General features: G+C 40.6%; 1 protein-coding gene across 1 annotated transcript; it reads right to left on the reverse strand.

Annotated features, from left to right (window-relative positions):
• On the reverse strand, nt 1–24619 carry tmem63c (transmembrane protein 63C). The gene is made up of 23 exons (XM_068338841.1): nt 24489–24619; nt 16894–17116; nt 15282–15361; nt 13722–13809; nt 11571–11608; nt 10695–10837; nt 9801–9852; nt 9578–9686; nt 9063–9136; nt 8861–8941; nt 8659–8779; nt 8328–8461; nt 8047–8169; nt 6835–6988; nt 6642–6748; nt 5673–5759; nt 5493–5558; nt 5246–5408; nt 5028–5133; nt 4232–4399; nt 4007–4119; nt 3842–3916; nt 1–2995 (listed from the first exon to the last, which is right to left on the reverse strand). The coding sequence occupies exons 2-23, from the start codon at nt 17098–17100 to the stop codon at nt 2765–2767; spliced, it is 2520 nt and encodes an 839-aa protein (XP_068194942.1). The 5' UTR covers nt 17101–17116; nt 24489–24619; the 3' UTR covers nt 1–2764.
• Between the last annotated feature and the right edge of the window lie 1116 nt (nt 24620–25735).

Here is a 25735-nt window from a genome sequence, read left to right on the forward strand (position 1 = left end):
ACCTCAACCTCAGCCTTCCTGGGCAGAGGACAAGTCACCATTTATTTTTGGCAGGAAAAGAAAAGAAGATACACATCTTTCATAACCGAGAGCAAAAACCAGTGGACGTGTCTGGAAATCTAATGTACCTCTAAATAGATGTTAGATGGCCAAGCAGACAGTATATTAACAGACATGACAGGATACAATAAAAGTAGTTAAATGGACAGTCCCTCCTTGCATGGCCATTAGAGCTAAAAAATACCCTAATAAGATTTATTTGGGATTTTTCAAAGGATGTTTAATATCTAGAAAAAAAACATTTCCATGAACTGTTAGCAGTTCAGTTTTGAGATGCACTTTGATGTTTTTTTTCTTCCGAGCAGATGCTACTTCATGATTTTCTGCAGTGCCCGTATACGCTCTGCTGCCAGTTTTCATGTTTCACACAGCATGAGGGACAAGAATGACATTCCCTGTAAAATAGAGTGATATATTTCATTGTATGTGATGTGCCATCAAATTTAGAAAGAGACACCAGAAGGAAAACTTTAAAAATTGGATAAATAACGCGCAAAGATGTTTTTATTCTCTAAAGAGAGCTTGGTTGCACATTTCATATATAATCAAAGATACAACAGCAGAGACCTGAAAAGAAATAGACTGAAATCAACAACACAGACATGACACAAAGCATGTAAGAAGAGCAAGTGTTTCCACAAAAGATGCTTTGAGTAAGGTGAGAATTGTTCAGCTAACAGTTACTGACCTTGAAAACTTTCACCACTCAAGAACCATTTACCTGCCTATTCTATAACTTCTGGCCTGCAGATGAAGTTTGTTAATTTTGTACATGTTAAAAATTTCATTTTGGGCAGAGAAAAGTTTTCAATGATGAAGACCATGCAGCATGAACGAGTGCTTTGCCAATATTTAGGTGTCAGTCTGGATTGAAGCTGATATACTGGACAACCTCAGAGTGTGTGCTATGCCCTCGGTGCAGCGACGATTGACAAGTGTTAGAGGATTTTATTTTGAACAAACCTGAACATATTGTCAGATTGTTCTGGTCATGTTTGCTGTTGTGTTTTTATCTCTTGGCTGTTTCCCTGCTCTTTAGTTTTCAGTCCATGCAGCATATTTCAGGCCATGCTGGATTGTCACACAGAAGGGAGTGTTTGTTCAAGGCACAGCAAGAGAAATGAAAAACAAATTACATTCAGTTTACATTCTATTCCATGGTAAAACCTGTCATCCCAACATGAGGAGAGAAAAATATTCCCAAATTACAAAACTGTCAAACATACAGACAGACTGCAAACCAATGAGATTCACATGACAAATTTGACTTTAAGGATTGAGGTTTAAAGTCATTCCTCATTTATACTACATGCAGTGGAATGCTGCACAAAACAAAATTAATAAACAAAAGAAATCATGGTACAGAAAAGAAGTACTTAATTTTTAGTTTGCATTTGAGTTCTGGACAAAACAAAATGTAATTTTAGCACAGCAATATTTGACCAACAATGGACTAATCGATAGAAATACATTATGTTTTTACGACAACAACAGCAACAACAGAAAAAACTGAATATGATGGCTTTGGTAGAAGCTTCGAGTTACTTTCAGCAGTTCAGATAATCAGCTAAATCAATAAATCCTTCCAATTTCTACATTGTTGTCTTGTAAAGAGTGAAAATGGCATCATTTAGAAATTTCAGGATATGGTTTGAATTTTTTTCCAAATATTTTGAAACCTGTAGAAATATTAACACACGTTGGGGAAAATCAATAAAATCATTTGACAACGATTTCAATCAGAATATCTATATGTCTGATTTGTTTGACTGAAACTGTAAAACAAACTAGTAACAGCAACAACAATTTTTTTAACTGTATTTCCAGGGTGGTATGCATCATTATTCATATTTACTGTAGAGTTGAGTTGTTGTAACTCTCAGCAAGAAAGCAGGTAAGCAAGTGGTAAATGGTGAAGACCACAAAAAGACAAAACAGCATAGAATGGGAATATTCTGATTAAGATGGCTCAGCTCTTAAAATCTTTCCCTATCCCGAAGAATCTCACTTCTAAAAAAACAAAATATAAGGTACAATATCAATGACACCAAACCAATGTAGCAAAAATAGCAACCTTAAATTAATATTTATTACATTAAGCTTCATGTACAGTCAAGCTGCTTGTGCCTCCTTGGAGAGTTGGTACATAACAGTCCAGCTCTGTCTGTCTGCTCTCTCACAACAGATGGCTTCACAACTAGCTGCCCTCACCCTCAGCTTCCCCAGGCTCTGCTGCTAAAGAACCAGATATCACCCATGGCCAGACCACTCCGTCAGTCTGTCGGGTGAGTCTGCTCGCACCTCTCTGATGGGAACTTTCTCCTCCACTCATGTCCAAGTGGCACTGTATGGACAGAGTATCCCTGTTCACAACCCAAAGGCAATTCCAACACAGTTTATCATTATTTTGAACCTTTTTCTAATTTGCAAATGCAGCCATAGATGGAGACCCAAACACCGAACATCCAGTTGTTTAACTAAGATAATCTGTAAAAGACATATTTGCGTGATATTTTTGCAAACTGCTTTCTATAGATTTTTTAGAATGCTCTTGTGTTCTTCAGATCGTCCATCTTCTTCCAGTCTCAGGGTCTGGTGCAGCTAAACTGGAGTCTGAGGTCATGGCGAAGACGTTGCATTGCGGCATTTAGCAGTCTTTGTTCCGCAGGTGGGGGATACGTTAGAACAGCTTGGGGGTGTGGAGTTACTGGTAGCTCACAGGGCTGTCCATGAGTGGACTGGAGCAGTACGGGTCCGGGGGGTCTTGGAGCTCAGTCTCATGAGTCTGGGCATGGCCTTCCTCGCCCACCACTTCCTCTAGTGGGCCGTGGCTTGAGCTCTGGGATCTGGCCATGGCACCGTAGCTGTGGTGGGCTGGGGAGGGCATGGGAGTCAAAGCCAGCTCTGGTTCCAGCAACACGGAGGCCACAAACAACTGAAAGAAGATTGACAAAAAGCTTATGATTGTATCACACAGTAAAACTGTTTTTTAATGTGTTTGTTTGGTAATAAAGATCCAGATCCTTATTCAATTCTGGTAAGCAGAGATTGAAAGAAATACTGAAAAAGTTTCTTTTTGCATCTATGTATGTATGTATGTATGTATGTATGTATGTATGTATGTATGTATGTATGTATGTATGTATGTATGTATGTATGTATGTATGTATGTATGTATGTATGTATGTATGTATGTATGTATGTGTATGTATGCCTCTATTTATATCAAATACCTGTAATTAAGTTTTCGTGCCTCAGTAATATTTTATTGATACAGTGGTGTGAGCTTATGCTTTTTTTTCTTTGTTGGGTCATAAATATAATTTAGTTTATGTGTGAATCATCAGTAAAGTAACTATATGGAAACAATGCTGTTAGATGAGGTGACTGTTCTTGTTTAATAAGTAGGATATTTTCCTCTCTATGTGTAGAAATACAAAGCTGTGCTGAACTACAACGTAGCTCAGTGAGGTAGTATATTATATTTACGTCCTGTGAGTTTTGAACATTGTTGCCAAATTATAACATCATATTTTTTGCATCAGCATAGCAATAAATGAAATGAATGTATAATTATGCAAATCTCAAACAAAGGTCGGCATAAATAAAACTGAGTTGGAGTGTCAGGTTTCAAGTCTGAAAACATTCAAACAAAAATACACTATGGTTTGTAATATGAATAAGAGTATATGCTATATTTGGTTTAAATATATTAAAACATCAAAAATGATTAATGTGATCTTGTATTATAAGTTTAAATGAATAAACTATGAAACTGTACACCGGAGGCAGCAGTAGATGTTACTGTCGTCCTGTCTGCATCAGTGAACGTCCCCTCTGCTGGCTGATCAGACATCTAAGACAAAGAACAGACATTAATAATAATTCTATGTATTTGTACATCTTCAGTTAAACCTTATCTCAGTAAAATGTGGCTGAAGCTGACCTGGTAACTGCTCGACTTGTCTGGTTGTTTCCTAAGGCACAGACGGAAGAGACAAAAGGCAATAGAAGAGAGCAGGGACACGAAGGTGAAGAGGGTGATGGGATGCACTGAACCTGTGAGCATAAGGGAACAACAATAAATTCCACCATTACAACGTTATAAGGTAAGAGGAACAGTGATGTTTAGAGGAACTGCAGCAGGATAGAAACACAAATCATAATGTACCTAATCTGAGCACAGAGAAGAAGAGCAGCCAGATCATGCAGAGGATGGGAGCAACGATGACCTGGCTGATGGCCGCCCTGTGGATGCGCTGGTTGAGTTTGGTGGGAACGTATGCATAGTAGATATTATACCTGTCAACCATGTGCTTAAGGATCAGATAGAGGAGACCTGAAGGTGAACAAGAAGACATGCATACATATACAAGTTTCTAAAATGGAAACCACAATGCATTTGTTATAAAATATATCGTACAGTTGAAGTGTTGCAGAAAAAAAATATCCAAAATTATTTTTCTAATAATTTTGAAATCTTGGGTCTTTCTGGTTCTACCCAATGGGGTGTAATAGAATGATAACATCTGCTTCAGATAATTGTTTGCACTACTTTTGATTGCCAGTCAATAAAACAAATCTACTTTAATTACGCCAAGGGTGTTATGTATGAAAGGGCCTGCTCTGACTGAGATTTGACTGCAGAAGTAAATAAAACTTGAGGAGTTCTGGGCAGAGACAGGAGCAGAGTGGGCGTCTGGATCGCAACTCGCTGTGTCTGGGTGTCTGGGAGTGCAGCAGCTAATTCACAGTCTGCATCTGAGTGTCAGGCAGTAGAGGAGAGTGAGGTCGTGGTATGAAAGGAGATGGCACACACACACACACACACACACACACACACACACACACACACACACACACACACACACACACACACACATACTAGTAAGATGGAAAGTGATGGGACGGAGGAGAAAAAGAAAATGTGGAGAGAAGGCAGCTGAGGATAGAAGAGGGCTGCTCACCAAACGGTGTTATGATGGGACATGTGATGCTGTAGGCCATACTGACAGCAAAGATACACATGGTCCAGGCGTACTCCAGGCCAAACTGGAACTCATAGGCTTGACTCTGCAGATGAAAACACAGCAATGTCAACTCTTCACACACACAAAAAAACTCAATGTAAAAAAAACAATAAAAAAACAGCAAAACTAAGACGAGCGTTGACGGCTAAACTTACCCGTTTGACATGAATGCGCTCAGCCTGGGATTTAGCAAAGCAGAGGCGCAGAGTGTAAACCGTTAGCGCTGGGATGCGCAGCAGCTCCATAGATGTGCCGATCAGACTGGATGTGATCACGTAGTTTACAAAGAATGCGCCGTTGTCAGGTAGAAACACGCACCTGCAACAAGAAATGATGAAATCTGAGGACGCTGCAGCGAAAATGTCTTTAAAGGTATTTTAAATGGAAAAATAATTTTCTTACTGGAACTTCACATCTTTCTCATTCAGGAAGTTCACATCAAAGAGCCACGTGAAGAACAGATCGAGACTGAAGAGAGTATGCAATAAAAAGTTAAATTCATCTGAAAAAGTTAAAAAACACTTAAATAAGTGTGTAAATTAAAAGAAGTTTTTGTTTTGAGTCTATTGATTATTGATGTACCTGGAGAGACCGAGTGAGGGCAAGATGATGACCATGAACACCAGGAGCAGAAAACACTTGTGCATCGTCACCTGATTCTCACCAGACCTGAGATATTGAGTGGAAACAAGGGATTATGGGAACTACATACAGTATTTTCCACTCTATAAGGTGCACCCAAAAGCCTTTAATTTTCTCAAAAACCAACAGTGCGCCTTATAATCCAGTGCGCCTTATATATGAAAACGGTTTCAAAGTAGCCCATTCATTGAAGGTGCACCTTATAATCAGAAACATCTTATAATCCAGTGTGCCTTATATTGTATATGAAAAAAAGTTTTGGAATATGCCATTCATTGAAAGTGCGCCTTATAGTCCAGTGGGCCTTATGGTGCAGAAAATACTGTAATTTTTAATGTATAATGAACTGCAAAAATACACGGCTCCCCTCAACATCAATGCATGATGTTGAAAAAATGTAACGTAAAGTCAGCTGACTCTTCAGTTACAGGAATGTTGGGTTCATTAGCACGAGCTACGCTTTTCCCTTCCAGTCAACAGCTGATTTGCATTCGGTCCTTCGCACATCACGCCTGCACAACACGTTTGCGTGGGCGGTTATGTAAAGAAAACGGTGCTCATAGGTGCAGGAGGTTGTCTCCTTGTGCACAGTTGTTCTGCTGCTCCTCCTGCTAGTCACCATGTGCTGCTCCTCTGCACATGGTGACTACTGTGCATATCATTATGCTCACATGGAGATCTCTATGACAACCTGCTCAGAACAACAGTACATAGAGAGTGACAGAGAGAAGGAGGAAGAGAGGAGTAGAGAGAGAGTAAAAAAAAAAAAAAAAAACATCGTGAAAAAATAATTGCCATGAAAAAAATGCTGGGTGTAAGAAGAAGAGAGACGGCTACATATGTGAGGTCCATTTGTAGAAGAAAAGAACAAATAAGAGAAGATAGTAGTGACCAATGGTTAGTGACTACCTGGTCCAGTGGGACTCAAAGAAGGCTGAGTAGTACACGATGAAGGGCAGGAGCACAGAAAACGCCCACAACAGGAGGGTTGGGAAAAACTGGGTAATGACTGGGCTCTGAAATGGACCACAAAAAAAAAATCATTAATAACAATGACGACAGTTCAAAAGTAGGTTTCCTGTGATGGGACTCAAACTCTGACCCGCAGACTCTCCACGGGCCGCGTGACGTTGAACTTGTCCATTGTGTTGACAATGATGGCAGGAGTGGTGAGGAAGAAGAGCAGCAGGAAGAGGAGGATGTTGAGGAGAACGCAGCGGAGCCACCAGCGAGATCCACACACTGACAGGTTTTCCCTGGCGATGGGAAGAAATAATGAGCTTCACTCCGCCATCATCCAGCTGGACTGACAGGACAGTTAACACTACAGTCCCCTGACACACTGTATGTATTGACATAAGCCTGAAATAGCTCAGCTAGCCTCTCTCTGTGTGAGTTGGTGTTTCCACTGAAGAGCAGGTTGATGAGGAGCTCACTTCAATGCTCTCTTTGAAAGATGGTACAAAAGCACCCGCACCTGTCCTCTGCTGCAAAAACACACAAAGTCACACTAACACCAGCCACAAACACTGAGCTCTATCATCTTTGATTTAATCCCTTTACATATGCACTACTGCTTTCTTATGTAATGTCTCCATAACTGATCCATTTTCCTGGATAAAACAAAACATGCATTACAGCTAATTCAATTACAGATAGGGGCAAGAGCTGACATACACATCATCACAACATACTGATGCATTTAGAGGCTGCCGTTAGCGATTGGATTTTCTTCACAAAGCTAACGGAGCGCAATGAAAAATAGGAAAATTTGATGCAGATACTTTGACAACGCCATGGAGCATGATTTGTCTGAATAAATAGATTCTTTGAGGTCCATCATTACAAGTTAATGTTGCATCAACAAGCAAAATTACAGCCTGCAGGGCTTTGGGGTAAAGTCCGGTCATGATCCGGAGGTTTCCAAAGACAGCAAATATGTCAGGGTTAATTGTAGGGAAATGTGTCTAAAATGATGCACTAGACTAGTAGACTAGTAAAACTGGAGATTTCACTCCAAATATGTGTCTCCATGGGATTCCTCCTCCTAACTCTACAGTTTCCTCCCACCGTCCAAATGCATGTAGGTTAACAGAGAGCTGGTGCTCTATGTGTGAATGAGTGTAAAAGGATTTCTGTTGGTGTCATGCGACGCGTCCAATGCATGCTGGGATAGATTCCAGCCTTGCACAGGACATGTGTTTATATAACAGATGGATGTATAGCTCCCTTTTCTTTAAGCGCTGGAAAAGTGGTGTGATTTTTGTAGCTAATAAAGAGAACACATGAGTATTAAGGTGACACTAGCACTGACCAGATGATGTCACTTGGGGCCGGTGCATAGCTGACACCCCAGTTGTGTGACTGCACCACAGTGGTGATGCTAGACTGCTGGGGTTTGCGGCGGCAGTGCACACGGCTGTAGTCCTTCACAATGCTGGAAAACAAAACCAAGTGCATATTAAAGTTACACTTTGTCACATCTGCTTTCACGCCCAGCCGTGAATTTTATGGCTGCTCCACGCTCCGACATTGTTTGCATGATGAGAGAACCTGATAGACATAAACTCTGTTGTCAGGCTACTGTTTACTCACACAGCAGTCATCCTTTCATCACGGAAAGTCACAAAGGCAATACCCAGCCTCTTCATGGAGACGCGGTTCTTCTCCGCATTGAACTCGTCTGTCCGCTTCTCTTCCAACTCACTGTAGTATTGTTCTGCATCTACCTGAAGGGGAAAGTTAGAGCACATATTCTCACTGATTCTCCCACCCTCGATGAGATCTTCAGGTTCAGAGCAGCAAGATGGATGTAGATACAATGGTGCTGCATGAGGTGCTTTAAGATTGGAGCGCCATCCAGTGGTGACATTTTTCTCGTGCAGTCATTTTCTGATCCTATGTTGATAGAAAAAAAAAAAGGTACCTTTTCAAAGCCACAGATGTCGCAGCAGAATATCTGAGCACACGGATGGGTCTTGATCATAATCTTCCCCTCCTTTTGGGCCTTTGTGGCAAAATACAACCGTCCTTTCATTGCCTTACGCCTACAGAAACACAGGAACCTTAAAAAGCAGCCTCATTATGATCCCATGGTGTGCTGCGTTGGTGTGTTGCAGACACTATACCTTTCTAAATCCAGTCTCATCAGTTTGTGGACGTCAAAACAGAAACGGATATCAGTGACGGTAGAGCTGGGGTAGGCCTCGCTGGTTTATCAAAGAGAGGTTCATATAGAGTGGAGGTGAGGGGATCTGAATGCTTAAATGTGTGATAAATCAAATACCAAATAGAGGATTTAGCTTGATTTAGAAATAGAAGCTCATTTACTGGAAATGTTTGGTGATGAGTCCTGCATCAGAGATTTCTCTTGGAATGGAGGTGATCATCAGTGTCCTGGCTACCTGCAAGACAACCCACAACAATAGCTCTGTTATAATGAAACTCAACAAGTTACTATCATATAAAGTGATATCAACCAAAAGACTGGCATAACGATAATGATGGCACCGACATTTTGTAGTTCTTTGTTTTGGTCTTGAACTGATAGTCATTATTCCTAGAGGATAAATTTAACTTTCCTCTGGTGCCACAAATAAGTTGACACTTGTGAGTCAAGGTGAAATGTTTATTTTATTTGGTAGATCACTTTACATTCATATTCATACACCAGGAATACAATTTCCTTTTTTACTCAATATTTAATCCTGAAACTTTTATCACATCAGTCACAGATGAACCGAAGTGGTGGCATGCTAACATGCTAAACTAAAGAAATCAACTTGATGAGAAGAAGAAAAATCAAGGTCTTTATATTCAAATGTAATAATGTGATGGTGACAGACCCTCTCATCCTCTTTGTATTCCAGTCGTATGGAATGGTGAGCCATGCACAGCGCTGTGATGATGAAGTAGACCAGAGCAAAGATGCTGTGGAGCCACAGAAGGCTGTCCCTGTGAGGCACAAACACCATGGTGAAACCAATGCATACTGTACAGTCCAGTGTTTCTTCACAGCGCTATGCTATTCCATATCATCTGATGTCATCCTTTAACAGTTATACTTACTTTGCACTAACATTAGCCAGTGTTGTTCTTCCAAAATTTTCAGGACTGTCTCCTGTAAGAGTAATGAAACAAGACAGAGGGTAATACATTTTAATTTCCAAATGACTAAAAGGAAAACCTTCCTTTTTAGTCTGGGGGCTGAGGCGACAATAAATCAGTGTCACTATTCAGAGAAAACCGTTTCCATCCAATTTAATGAAATCTCTCTCATCTCAAGGAAATGTCAGAAAAAATCTAAACATTGCAGTCATGCCTAACACCACTGGTTTAATTTGGGTGCCCTTTGTTTGCTGTTGCCGTGGCAGCCCCTTAATGGTTGTTGTTATATTTAATGGCTAGGGTGACACACTGGGTCCTAAGATGACAGCAAGCAGTAATAAAAGGGTTTCTGTGGACAGCCCAGTTCCTCGCAGACCCCATAATGACTCTTGCCCTCATCCTGTTCTGGAATGGCTTAAGCACACAAACGCCAGAAGGCATTTCTGTTGCTATTTAGCAGGTAATTTAACTGCACCATGCCACCCCTGACACTTACAAATGTATGTTAAGAGGAAATGAAGCACTTTCTATTTCTATAATGCTGCTTGAGTAAACGCTTGATGAGTTCCTCTTTTATGTTTACAACTCCTAGATGAAATGCAACCTTTGTAGTTTTACGTCACACAATAAAAGCTTGTTTTAATTGAACACTTTAAGTTCAAAATGATCTCATTTATATAAGCTTCACCACACATTGTTGTGGGATTATTTGATGAACAAATTTTTGGGTGGTAGTAGTCTGCTATTGTTTCTGTATGGCTCTCCTAGCAAGACGCCCCCTCTTTGGAGGATAAGGATATCCCTTTCCTCCAAACATTGCATTAGGCTAGACCATCATGTAGGAAGCAAAAATACCTAACAGGTTCCCAGAAAAGTTTACAGGTAGGATCACGGCCAAAGACAGCAGGCAAACCGCCATCATGAGCAGGATGACGTGACGCTGGAAGGACAGGTATGTGACAGCGTCGATGCCGCATTTGCTACGGATCTCTTCATCCCTGCAGAAACAGAGAGGGAACTTTCAGAATCTATTAAATCCACATCAAAAAGAACCCAAACTCTCTGCGAACCATACCTGACAAAACATAGATTCTAGACATTATTCAAAGGTGGAATTTCCACAAATAATCAGTGCAACCTTAACCTCGAATTCGTATGCTGCTGTCTGCTGCCCGGAGAAATGGATTTACAGTTTATACCTCATCATGAGTAAAGCCATGGCACCACTACTTTGGATGAAGGAGCTGTGGTTGCCAGGCAGGAGGTTCAGGAAACCCAGTGTCATAAAATAGAACAAAAAAGCATGAAAAAAAGAAAGAAAGGGGTGCATGCTGGTCTCGTTGCAGCCCACACATTGCGATCTTGCAGGGCGGGTTTTCACTTTCCCAGGGATCCCAGGGTGAGCCACTGGCATGAGAGCTAAAAACAGAAGAAGTCGAACTCCACCACAATACTATGGAAACCATGGGTACCGTGAAAATCGCTTTTTTACAGGCCTAAAACTGTTGTGTGCAGTCAGACCTAAGCTAGTGCAAATATTCAGTGGGAAACCACGGCACCAGTGGTCACATGAGCCCAGACGCGTTTGTTTTTTCTTCTAAATGAGATATAGCACGAGACTTTGCATTTTGACAGTGACATCACCCTTGAAGACAGAGGCCAATAAAAAGATGGAGGCTCAGATGATAGAAGGACTGGATAATTACAAGGACAACTGCTTTGTGTACTTACTTCATATGGTAAAGTGATGAGAGCCATGAACAGAAGCCCTGAAAGGAAAGAAAAATCATGAAAAAAAAGCTATGGATTTGTTATTGAAGATAATAAATGACATATGTATGCAAGTCGACGCACGCCACGTCTGGCTCCTTGCATGCATCCTCATGTTGCATGGTAATAACGTCTGCAGAATGACACAGAGATGGATTTAATAGGTCTAGCCTGGAGCAGTAACCGCTTTACTACAGCCTCAGCTTTGTAGACGCAGGGCAATGATTCCATCCTGACTTTGTTTCACACTGTCATAAACAGGCCTGACCTCAGCCTATCACACAGGTGTCATGGAGTCACCGAGGACCCAGCTGAGTCATGATCCAAACTTTCCTCTTACACCAGTTGACACAATATCATGTTACTTAAATAAACTTTATTAGAAAAGTGCAGGTTGTTGCATTTTTACTTATCAGTGTGTCAGAAATTCACTACAACGCTGTCCAATAACCAAGATCCTGATCAGGGTTGTCAGTGGAGTTGTTGATGGTGATAGCATTTCTCAGAAATGAGATGCGTTTTACCATCTCTCATCAGCCCATCCTGTATCTATTTTGTAATCATTCCTCAGTTCTGCACTACAAGCATTTGTGCGAACACCGTATGTACATCATTTATTATTCCTCTGGATGGAGAGAATCACCTTTGAGATGACTCACAGTTACAAAAGCAGCATCTCAGCAACGGCCAAACATTCAAATGAAATGAAAAAAAAGTTATATTACTATGGTAAAAACAGAAATTCTCTAAAGAATGATTCTTACAGTAATTATCACCTGACCGCTATCATCTGATCGTATCACAGTATTGTTGTGCAATCTATTGTTTCCATTCATCTGGTTTTACTTTTGCTATAAACAGAGAATTAAATGAGCTTTTAGAGTCACAGGCTCTTCATCTTTTCAACTGTAGAACATTTTATGACCAAATGGTAGCAAAGCTGAACATCAGCCCACCACTGTGGACATTTTTTTTCTGCCATACAAAAATGATGGCGAGGCCAACAACCCCATCCTTCCAATGAGCCAAAGCCGGTTGTCAGTCGCTTGTCAGTAGCTCAGTCCACGAGGTCTTGGTTTGGGGACCGGAAGAAGCCAGTTCTGCTGGAGCCTCACCTAATCTCAGCTGGATATGGGCGATAAGCAGGGTACACCCTGCATGAGACACCAGCTCATCCTATGGGCCACATGAAAGATAAATAACCAGACAAACTCACACCTATGAACACTATTGTAGACCAAGTCACCTAAAATGCATGTTTTTGGAGGTGGGAGGAAACTCGAGATTCTGGGGAGAACCCACGCACATAGGAGACCACACAAACTCTGCACAAAAAGGAAAACCCAGAACCTTCTTGCTGTGAGGCAACAGTCCTACCCACTGCGCCATTATGATGCCCTGACCAACAACTCAATCCAAGAAATCTTTTCAGGCTGAGCAAGTTACATCAGCTTACTTTTGCCATGCTTGCCTAATGTCAGAGTGCGGTGCCCTACACACTAACAGCAGGTTACTTCATAGGTAAGAAGTAACATTATCATTAATTTAGAGCCATGGGAGGTTTTAACATCCCCAGTTAAAGCATTTTGTCTCCATTTAGTTCTAGTCTTATCCTCATCTATCAGGTTTTATTGCTGCCTGCTGTTTAGAGGATGACAGGCACACAGTGGGTTTATCTAAGCCTGTCTGCTGATGACTTTCCTACTGTGAATGGAAACTAGATTGATTAAATGCTGTAAAACGAAAGCAAGTAGCATTAAAAACAAAGAAAATGCTCCATAGAGTCGAAAAGAAAAGCATTACGTTTTTTTTTTTCTACATGGCCATTCAAAAGTACACAGAATTACATGGAGTATCGATTGATTTGCTTTAAAATAACAAAGTAGAAAAAGTAACATTTAGATGTAACTTCACAATGTTGACAATGTTCAGCATTGGAACAAACATTTGATGAGATAAAAAAGACCCCCCAAAAAAGTTTTTTATTGAGAGCAGCTAAGTGTAATGAGAAATGTGTCTGTTTAAAAAGAAACACACACAGTAGCTTTCATTGATCTGGAAATTCTATTAAGGAAATCTCTGAGTCCTTTAAGAACAACGGAACAAACTCACCATGTCCTTGGTCTCAGAGTCGGAGGGGCTGGACTCTGATGGAGACTTCTCTTTCTCACTCGTTTCTCCATAAAACAGGGATGTGAGACTGAAATGGGAAACACACCAACAACAAGATCAATGTCCCGATTATGTGACAGCAGTGTGTTAATATACGTCCATATTTAACTCAGGACTGTGAACCTCCTGTAATCATCCGTTTGTGTGTGTGTGTGTGTGTGTGTGTGTGTGTGTGTGTGTGTGTGTGTGTGTGTGTGTGTGTGTGTGTGTGTGTGTGTGTGTGTGTGTGTGTGTGTGTGTGTGTGTGTGCGTGTGTGTGTGTGAACTGAATCAAATAAAGCCTGTATGATGATTGTGTTTGTGTGTAATTCTCTGTGGGATGTACCGCTGACAGTTCAACGGTGTGTTAAATTAAGCAGTATAATTCAATCACTGCTTGGCCAATGTCTTTGAAAAGACGTGATTTGTGTAGGTTAAGTTTGTTCTTGGTCTCATTAGAGTGAAAAATAAACACACACAAAATTAGTGTTCATCCAATAATAGTTCCACATGCATTATTTTTTTTTAGTAATCCTTTCCTGAAAACACAGTAGAAATCATTCAGTCTTCACAAAAATAAAGATCAAGTTGTAACATCTATTTTTTTAAATTTACAGTATATCTCAAATACACAACAATAGACTTCTGGTCAAGTGTGACAGAAAGTTTCCAGAAGCTGGAAACAGACTAGTGCATAATCTGTTAAGAAGTCTACGAACTAGTTCGGGCATTTGCACAATATTCACGTTCGGCATCACTCTCCTCAAATGTCATCGATCTCGATTGACGGACCCGATCAACTGAAACGTTTCCCTGTCCCTCCCTCTGTTTGCTGATGCTGCCTGACATGCATGCACACTGCTTCCTACACATTCAGCTCAAACCGCCCCAGCATCCACCTGCATGCTCCAGCCACGGGGTTCCTGTTTGTTCATCACCCTCCTAATACCCCTATGTCAGCATATCTGTGGCGAGTGATGCCAAAACCAAACCATTGTTTGTTCTGCTGTTGTGATATCAAGTATTTCATTCTCATATCCTGTCTGATTGTTGTCCTACAAGTTATATACATGTCACATACTATATGGTTCAGGTCCTTAAATGTGTAACAATTTGTTGCTTTAATTCTCTTTTACAGGTTTTCATTGAAAATTTTGTTTGTTGGAAAAACAGTCTAATGATTTAGAGAATCATTACAAACAGATGCCAGCAGCTCTAAATACAAAGAAATGAAACGACTGCCAAACCTTTCTCTATTTGGCAGTCGTTTCTGCCAAACACAAATGTGAATCAAACAAAGGATGTATTAAATATTACTGCGGCAGACATCACTCTGATTAAAAGCATTTATGAGAACTATCTCTGATTTATTTACTTCCAACACAGTAACACTTAATCTCAGCAGAGGGAGCTACAGGCTTCAGGATGAAGAGGCTCCACTGAGACTTATTTCTGTCATCAGGACTCGTGGATTGAAAAGCGTGTGAGGATGTCTGTGTAAAAGACGAGTGACGGGTTCACCTGTCATTCTCCATCAGCAGAGCCAGGCGGCCGTAGTCCCAGGCAGCCTTCCTCAGACAGGAGAAGATGAGCAGAAGGAACTGCAACACAGGTAAGCACCATGAATGCAGGACTCTGGAGGATCTCTGTCACACAACCACTGGGATTCCATCTGATCCAGACCTAATGTCATCCACACCTGTTAGAAACTGTGTAATTTCAAAAATAAGCTGCATCCCAATGCTAAAAAACTACAAATGATAGGTTCAAAATTCAGCAACAATATCAAGCCCTGCTATTTCTTTAGAGTAATATGTGGTTGTCTTGGAAACAACCAGAGACAGGTCAGCATGCACAAGAGAACATGCTAGTGAAAAATGAGCGCGATCAGGAACAAGAATAACTCTTCACAGCTTCCAATGTGCCTCTGACAGGGCAGAAAAAGGCTTTTAATGACATATCATGGTGCGCAATAGTAGATTGATGCTTCACAGCGTTAATATCTAAGGTATAAGAGTCAAACTGGCCAATGACGGCTAACTGATGACATATGAATGCATGTTTGATTTAAATGATCTTTCATTCATAGGAGAAGCCATCTGGTTTAATGAGTGGGGGTGACGGCCATGTTTAGAAAACGATAGCACCGCCGAATTGGGGATAGTTTGCCCTTTGATGAAATGTCGCACACAAACAATCGGGAGTGACACTCGAAGATGAATAATGAGAGTGGGTTCCCATTAGCAGTCAGGACTGATCTCCTCTACATCAGAATCTCTCTGTTGTGTGGACGGTTTGCTGGTGTCAGTCTCCTCTCTGTTGTTACACTTCATTTGATCATCTGCTCTCTGTGATGATGACATTGACGCAGAGGCGTGCTCCCGTCACCTCCACCACACATCTGTTTTGACTTGTGTTTGTAATTGAGCGAGTGCACTCGTGGCTTTGTGTCGTCCTGGCAACCAGTGTGAGCCAATTAGAATTGGAAAGGGGGGGGGGGGGGTGGGTAGGGGTGACAGATGGTAAAATGATATCAGTGCAGAGATCAAGCTGAAGAGTGAAAGGCCTTCATTATGTCAGACAGGCAGAAAAACGTATCTGTGAGTTGCGAATCCCCGGATTGTGACGCGTGACAGGAGAGACCAACACACAGATTTCACGAAATCTGACATCTGTGACAAACATAATGTGTTTTTGTACAGCCTCACTGGTGGCTATTTCAGCACAGCTCAACTGGGCCAGCAGCGGTCTTCAATCTGTCACAGAGAGTCTTAATAATATACTAATCTAACCCATTAGACCCTTGATTCCTTTTGTTGAGAGATGTCACCACTGAACATTTCCCCACCCAGCCCTGTTTATGGCTTTTGCATTTTTAATGCCCTTGTTTATTATTTGTGGGGTTTTTTGTTGTTATTCATTGCCCTTAAAATTTTTACAGAAGTCACTGATTTTACAGAAGGCACTGATTACTACAGAATGTGGGACTGTAGGGAAATGGAAAATGAACACACCAAAAGTTGTTTCATATCAAAATGTCCAAATAAATTGTAGACTACTGCTGTTCTGGAGTTACCAGTGTATATCCTGTGTCAGTTTGTGTGAGGATGTGTGTGTTTTTGGATGACGGTACCATCCAGAGCACCACATTGATGGCGAGGACCGTGGGCACCCCTCCAAACGGCAGACCCTGGAGGACACTGCTGCGGGAGTGGGAGCGGTAGCATCTCTCAGCGGTGCTGTTTTCATCTCCAAAGTCCAGGAAACTCAGAACATCCAGCTCCACAGCTCCCCCCTCCACAGGGGGCGCTCTTGTCACAAACAGCTCTGAATGTGCCATTAGCGCTGGATCATATCTGACAGGAAAACACAGACATAAAAAGAAAGACTGTTGACACAAACTGATGCACATTGAATGCTTTACAGTGAAACTTGAGTCAATTATTTGGCAAAAGCAAGGAAAATTTTGTAGATTAAAATACTCACACTCCCTTACAGACAGACACACAGATTATTCATAAGGAGTTTTCTTGATAAAATTCTTCCAGCAGTTTTGTCTCTACAGCCTAATTTGGACCATTATGACCAGCAGACAGCCTGTATTTATGTCATCAGAGAAATATGATGTTTTTACATTTTAATGGAGACACTGAGTAAAGGTATGGTGTTGGTAATGACAAATGAAATAGAAGTTTCCATATTAAACATTTCTCTCACATTTTCGTCAGACACTTAAATATCATTGTGACATTTACAAGGGTCAGTTAATTTCCCTCTTGATCCATTAGCAGCTGACGATCTGTTATTCCTTCATCTGAGACATTGCATGGGAAAAAAAGACATTACATGCAACAACAATAAATACGATCATCCAACTGTGCGAACAGTAAAACACATCTAAAGGCTTAACCTGTGTACTCTGCAATTCAAACAAACTAAATCTAGAGAAGCATGTACAAGATATGATCACCGTCACCACCATCTGTCCGTCAGCGCACACACCCTCCTCACTTTCGATCAATACACTCCCAGCTGCTCAGTTTGTGTACACTCCTCACTGGATAAACAGCCTGAGTAAATGGAGCAGCAACAGAGTGCTGACAAAGCTTTGGATCAATACTACCATTCCACGTGAGGTAGAGACACCAATCATCAGGTGTCACCATAAAAAAAAAAATTCACTTAATTCAAAGATGGTGTTACTGCACCACAACCCTCTGTTGCTTAACGCTCACCAGATCTGTGATGTACGAGGAGATTAAAACAAGTGAGAGAGGAGACAGGAAGTGACAAACTGGCACCAACACTGGTGTGATTTATCACTGCGCCAATGATGTCACTTCCTGGGAAACTCCACGGAATGTTGGGAAGTATTTGTGCAACAGAAACCACAGGTTCTCAGCTAACGCAGGAGCTGAGCTGTGCTGCTGTACATCACCTTGAGGGTGTATGAAAAATTGTAATTTTTTAGCATTTCTTTCTTCTTTCCTCTGTGCAGCTTGTAACTGTAGTTCAGAGTCAGTGTTTAGTTACAAAAAGAGACGCAGCGTCACAGGCTTTCTATTGAGAAGAACTATGAGGATGGATCAGAAAGCAGATCAGTAACCTAGCTGTGCTTCAACAGAAGACTACTTTCCATACATCACTTTCTCTCTCCACAAACCATCAATATGAACAAAGGAATTCTTTTACAGCTGATAATGTATTCAAAGTCACCACAGAGCCAGCATTCCAGTATTGATTGGAAGCAGATTTAAAATAAAACAAGAGACTCGTCTGCATTTTAAATGGCTGCTCACACAGTTGCATCCAAATACTTTATTATACTAAAGTCATGTGCAGTTACATTCCTGGATTCCTTATTTTTTTACCCATAATAACCAACAGATCTTATTTGAAGACAAAGCTCTTTGATGGAGAAATCAACAACTGATTAATGACAGACTTTGAAGCACAACATCCAGACATTTCATCTGATAACACCGCAGTAATGCTGTTTGGAGCATCTACATGTTTTGTATTTAATTGAGTCATCATGATAAGGCTGAAAGGAAAACCTGCAGTAAATCATTTGCCTATTCTTATTTTCACATGATGAGATGAACAACAAATCAAAGAAAAACTGTGTGACACAAAGTAACTTGAGATCAGTCAAACAGTTGGGATGTCTTACTATGCAAGGAAACAATCAACTTCAAAATGGAAACATGCAGAAGCTTAAACAGACCTTCATCATCTCATTGAGCGGCTCTTCTTCTTACATAAGCAAGTCGTTCACTGCTGATGCTACTGACAGTAAAACTCTTCCTCTCCTGGTTCCAGGATGCTGAGGCTGAGGCTGATACTGATGATGATGATGATGATGATGTGGTTTCACACAACATTTGGACAGATGTCACAGAATGACTCAACAGTTAAACCTCGGGAATCCGTGGATGCTCTGACTCTTCTTACTCCTCACATCTAAACACAAACACGAAGCTTCACCTCCTCACTCCTAAATTATCCTGCTATGCACCAACGCAGCAGGATGTAAACTCGTGTTTGGTCTCCCATTGACAGCACGAGTGAAATCTCTCCCCTGTGCTCAGACTGTTTTAATCACAGATGCTGATGTCAGTACAGCAGCTGTGATGAACCATACCTCTGGAAAAGGGCATGGTGCAACAAGGAAACAGTTACATCAGGTCAGCTCTTGTGCTTACTGCACCAGGAAAACAGCTGAGGTATCTCTGAGAGAGAGATCATCCCTGAGGTGATGCAGGCAAAAAAAAATAAAAGGCTGCACAGATTACTGGCATGAAACACTAATTCAATCCAGATGTCGATCATCACTTCCTCATAATATTTTAATTAAATCAGCTTCAGCTGCAGTCAGAACATGAATTGTACCACTTTTCTGGTGTTGTGACACACTACGAATCTGATATGAAGAAATCACAAAATAATCTACTTTGACCATGCAAGCAGTACAAAGAGGCAAAGAGGCTGTAAAACATCATCAAAAAGACAAAGACGAAGCTTGGCTGTATTTAAAATACTGTACTGTATTCAGCATCTTCAACTTAACATGTTACCATTTCCAATTAGCAGTGCTAATGCAAAGTACAATGGAGGGTGGTGGGAATATAATTAAAGTTTTACGTTACTTGGTAAGTAGGCTAGCATATGTAGATATAATGTCAAGGGGTTGTTGGAATTTTTAATATTCATGATGAAAGTAATTCAGATATCAGAATCAATCCATCCAAAAGATATTGAAGGAGTGAAGTTAGGGGGACCAACGAAGTTATGTAGATTTACCACAATATTTAACTCCACCACTAGAGTTTATGATTTCAATGATGTCTGTTGGTGTGTATGTGAGTTAGTAAAACACAAATCACTTACACATAAACTTGGTAGTACGGTCAAGTACCCAATAAATTTTAGAGATTCAGGATGTATTCAGGATATTTTTTGCTTTATTATATTTTATTTCTATTAGTGTGAGATTGAGCGTTTTTGGCTGATTTTGACATTTGTACTTAAATAACTTGATGGACTGGAATGACACTGGAGAGTGTGTTGTCGGCTAAAGTAGAAGCCATCAAATTTTAAATGGATCAAGGAAAAAAGTGCGGGGGCATGAATTTCTTTCACTTCCTATAACACTGGGAGAACCTGCAGCGCTGGTCTTTTGATGGAAACCATTTTGTTAGAATTTTAATTTGAACTCAATTCAAACTTGGCAGGAATATGCAATAATAAAAAAAAAATCTTCTATTTAATTAATGGCATGGTTTAACAACTATTTGATGGATTGTCATTGTCATGATGACACTAGTTTCATGGGAATCATCCTAATGATTAGATCATGTCACTCAAACCAAATACAGCTGGTGATTATTAAAAATACACCAACAGGAGAAGTTGGTATTCTGTCTACCAGACACTTGCATTCACGTAGCCATGTTGGTAGAATAACTAAAAACATTGGGGAGATAATGGTGGTGGTTTGCAACCTGCTATTAGATCAAGTGGTATAGCATTCATTGATTTTACCATCCATTAAATCTCTCCCCACAGATCCTTTTTCGTTAAAGTCAGAGGTAGAATCAAATTCATCGTCCCAGAAATACTTTTACATCCAAACATATGTTTAAGATACTGCCTCCGAATTCTCTGTTGCACCAACACTTCATCAGCAACATAAAAAAGACCCACAGAGGAGCGTTTCCTCCCATCGTTAAAGATTAGGTTGCCTTGAGATTCATCATCTGCCTGAAGGAATGAGAGCCTGGAAGATGGCCCTGCTCCGCCAGACGGAATAACCATAAATAAAATGTAAACGTGCTGAATTCCAAACTCATGCCCCTTATCAAACGCCACATCCTGTTAGATAAATCTGTACCTCCAAGGACAGATTCCAATCACCATAAATGAAAGAATAGCAGCTGCAGATTCATTGTTTTCATTTTTCCTGCTGTTGCTGCAGCCTTGTTTGAAATTTTCCCCTGACACTGTTCCGTCTATAGCAAAGTGTGTTCTCTCCATTTGAGACAGTAACGCCTACGTGGAAGGTAAAGGTTAGACACTTCCCTTGTGATCGACTTCATCTCAAAGGTCCCCAGCTCGTGGAATATGTATGAACATCCTAAAGCTGTGCTCTGCTTGCTAATATGAAACAGACAAGCAGATTATGGAAATTCTGGTCCTTAAGAGGTTTTAAATGTATCTTTCTTTTGCATGGGTTGAGGGGTGAGCCATTCCTCACCAGGACAGATTTTGCATCAGTGATGGCATCACCATATAGAAGACACTATACCGAAGTGTGAACCTGCTTGATCTGTGTATAACCCAGTGGAGCTGACACTAAAGAACTAAAGTAAATAACAACTTAAAGCCAGCGTCCTCAAAAAAGTAAATCATGGCAGCCACACCGAGAAATATCCAAGGGGAAATCCAGTCACTCAGAACACTTTGATTATTCTTTTGTTTTTTTAACATGAGTTCAACAACAAATTTAATAACAATACTAACAATTAATAGATTAACTGACTAATTATTAATAAATGGTATCATCATAGGTAGTCAACAGAAAATAAATAAAGTCAATAAAATAATGAAGTCAGTAAAATCAAAACCAACAGAGTAGTTGATTAAAAATGGAGATCACATTCAGGGCAGGAAGTCTGCTCATATCTGAGCATCTCTACAGGTCCAGAGGAAGGACTGGGAACAAGGTGCCGCCTCCTGGTGTTACAGGAAGCTTATGGCAACTTCACATCCGCTGGAGAGTGACGATGCTGTGTGCATCATTGTTGCTGTGTCAGAGTCCTCTGTGGATTAGCAGCAAAGTTCATAGCAGAAATCTGAAGCAGCAGGGAGTAAATTCTCCACTGAAGACGTCAAAAGGCTAAAGCTGATCTGACAAGAAGACTTCATAGAGATCCATGATGCCATAAGCTGTCAGCTTTGTACCGCTATCTTGTGTGTTTGATTTTCTGTCAGGGAATCATTTTCTCATGTCTTTACTCAAACCCAAAAGCCTGCATCATAAATCTGGGGTGATGAGTTACAAAATCCATCTCATATATGATGCAATCTGAGATGCACACTCACAGCAGTAGCAGTAGCACACACCCTTATCATTGTCACTACCACAGTTTACAGGGAGGGGAGGTGCACGGGAAGATGTTGAGTGGTCCACAGCAGAGTGTGCAGTCAGTTAACAGCATGGGATTCTCAACAGGAAGAAGGCTAGTATCCGTTAAATCATTGTATTAAAGGTAGCACAACACATACATCTGCACAAGATGGTGTTTCCACAGCAGATGTTCTGATTTGTCCCAGCAGGAAAAGGACAAGAAGGCTTATTAAAAGTAAATACAGCTCCAGCGACTGGCTGGTAAGACTGAAGGTGAATCAGCACAACTGAGAGGAACACAGGGCAACACCTCAACATGTCTGGGTTTCCTGTTCTGACACAGCAAAATGTCTGCTGCTCAACCGGTTCACACACTATCACAGGTGATGCTCTGATATCTCTAGGTGCATTAAATCATTGGGTCCAATGCACACCACAATACTGGATGTTTTAATGAATTCCCAATCAGTGTCATGGTATTTTATTAATTTTATTTATTATAGATTAAGACTGAATTCAGATGTTCCTGTAGACATAAACAGTTTCTCACTCAGAATTTTTTGGATTTCCTCACTTGAATTTCTAGGAAATATTAAATGTTACAATAAGTTCTTATAATTCAGTATATAATTAAACAAGAAGCATTTCTCCAAACCTTCATGTGAAACATATAAATTTAAACTAACTCATACTAAAGGACATTAGGGTTAATAATTGTATAGGAAAGAAACCTTTGATTATTCTAGAACTAGCAACTCTCTAGGTTACAAGATCATCAGAACATCCCCACAGATAACAAAAAATAGATTCAATTATGATTTAATATGATGGATGGATGGATGGATGGACGGACGGACGGACGGATGGATGGATGGATGGATGGATGGACGGATGGATGGATGCAGTCTTTGTGCTTGAATCCTTTTAAAAGTGACTGATTGTTTTTCTATAACATGAATTTATCTGCTGGTGTTTAAACTGTTTGATCAGTGGCTGCGGCTGAATCTGTCCACCTGCTCACAAACAAACAGAACCAAACAAACAGAGTGATCCTGTGCAGAGCATTACCCTCCACTTCTCACAGTCCGACTGTGCATCGCCTGTATGAAGCTGAATCATAAACACCATCTTCCTACTGGTAGCCCTTTTTCGCTCCCAGCTTAGCGTCTCCTGAAATATTAATTAGTCGGTTTGATAGTTGAAGATGACCAGCTTTCTGTTAACTGTATTGCCTTTAAAGTCTCACTGTATATGATCCAGCGGTGTTCAAAAAAAATGTTAAGATAATAGGTATTAAATGTGAAAAGATGACATCGACTAGTCACTGAACAAAGAATCCAATCACACACACACATACAAACACACACGTTACTAACTTTGCTTTATCCCCAGACTTTCTGTATGTTTTATTATAATTAATCAGATTGTTTTGTTATTGTCAAATATTTACATTATGAAAGAAGGAACAAAAAGCAAATAAACAAACAAACAAACAAACAGGCAAACAAACCCAAAGTAAACCGATTTTCTTCTTTTTTTTCAGAAACATCGATTGAAAGCACTGACCTGAGTTAACCTCAGGGTGTCTTCTAAAAATGTAGAGGGACGTTTCTCCTATTGAAGGTGTAGTAGAATGAATTACTGGACTCAACAGGTCAACCTAATGTCTGACTGGACCAGTCATGGTTTAAACCCTGTTACAAACCATTAGAGTTCAGACTGGAAAACATCTGGCCCCAGCTGAGGGAGGAGAACATGCTCACAACCTGGTCGGAATGAAGACCTGTCATGTGTTCCAACAGACACCTTGAAGGATGCTAAATAAAGATCTGCCACCCAGCTGTCTCTAGGAGGGACAATAGGTGTTGTATTCAGATGGAGGGATGCGGGTTGGATAGAAGATTCTGACACGTTGCCAGAAACACCTCCATCCTAACCAAACAACACTGAGCCGGGTTGCGGGAGCGTGGTGCGGGTTTTTACCGTGTTTTGAAATCAGAATATTATAATGCAAAAAAAAAAAAAAAAAAAAAGGTTCTTTTCTTAAGAAATAGGTAATTCTGGCGACTCGGTGCCCCCCAGCTTACCGCAGCACTCACTATAATCTGCACAGACACCCTCCGTCGGTTCCGGAACTTGATGAAAAATATCGATATCCCCACGAATGATGTCCCCAGTCCGCCTGTGGCTCACCTCCACGGACACACGAGTTTTTAGGATGGATCGCTCCCCACCATGACGCTTCCTGACGGCTGGGTCTGCTGGTGATGGGGAGGCTGCTGTGTGTTTTTCCCGAACACAGAAACTCCCACCTACTCAGGGACCGTCTAACAATTAAATACCTGCCGAATGCATGTAAGGGAGTGTCAGCTAATGATTTCACCCAGAAACCTTGTTTACCTCCAGTTTTAGGCTCTTTGTTTTGTCCTATCGACTGACTGTTGTCTCTACAGAATTATCCAGAATTACAGTACTTATTTTGCTGATGAAATTACGAATGTAATTTTAAAATCTAAACAGGAACCAGTGTGATAGATCAGGACACGGTGTGGATTTGTTCCTCCTGTTGATGAAAGCAAACCATATTAATCCATACGAACAATCTGAAACGGTTGTAGATAGATAGATAGATAGATAGATAGATAGATAGATAGATAGATAGATAGATAGATAGATAGATAGATAGATAGATAGATAGATAGATAGATAGATAGATAGATAGATAGATAGATAGATAGATAGATAGATAGATGGATGGATAGATGGATGGATGGATGGATGGATGGATGGATGGATGGATAGATAGATAGATAGATAGATAGATAGATAGATAGATAGATAGATAGATAGATAGATAGATGGATAGATGGATGGATGGATGGATGGATGGATGGATGGATGGATGGATGGATGGATGGATGGATGGATGGATGGATGGATGGATAAATGAATAAATAAATGTCGTTTATTGTTCCTCCAGTGTTTCTCGGAACTATATTTAACAAACTGCAGCAGTTTAACCAGATGTGCATGAGTGAAATGGATTAACGATAGAAGAAAACAAACATGAAACATAAAATGGTGTGGAAATAAAAAGACAGGAACGACTCAAATAAATCAGGGCCAATCACTGGAGCTGGGGTTTGAACTATCATCAAACAGTTGTTGGGTCGAGCCCACACTTGGTTGTTCTCATAGTCCAGAAACACACAATGACTTCAATGCCCTCCGATGACCAAAAGAGATGAATGTGAGCCTTATTGGCTGTTCTTCCCAACTATCAGGGATCATCTGTGACAGACTCCAGCAGCAAAACGCATCCAGACCAAAGGGTGGCGCTGGGAAA

The sequence above is a fragment of the Antennarius striatus genome, chromosome 17 (genome assembly GCF_040054535.1).
Source record: "Antennarius striatus isolate MH-2024 chromosome 17, ASM4005453v1, whole genome shotgun sequence".
Taxonomy (NCBI): domain Eukaryota; kingdom Metazoa; phylum Chordata; class Actinopteri; order Lophiiformes; family Antennariidae; genus Antennarius; species Antennarius striatus.

Excerpts from the sequence above, each read along its gene's own strand:
- tmem63c (XM_068338841.1), bottom strand. The coding sequence starts at position 17,100 with ATGGCACATTCAGAGCTGTTTGTGACAAGAGCGCCCCCTGTGGAGGGG. Across the intron at positions 8,780-8,860 it reads ATGAGACTGGATTTAGAAAG|GCGTAAGGCAATGAAAGGAC; the intron begins GTATAGTGTCTG and ends GTGTTTCTGTAG. Across the intron at positions 5,760-6,641 it reads TTTGAGTCCCACTGGACCAG|GTCTGGTGAGAATCAGGTGA; the intron begins GTAGTCACTAAC and ends TCAATATCTCAG.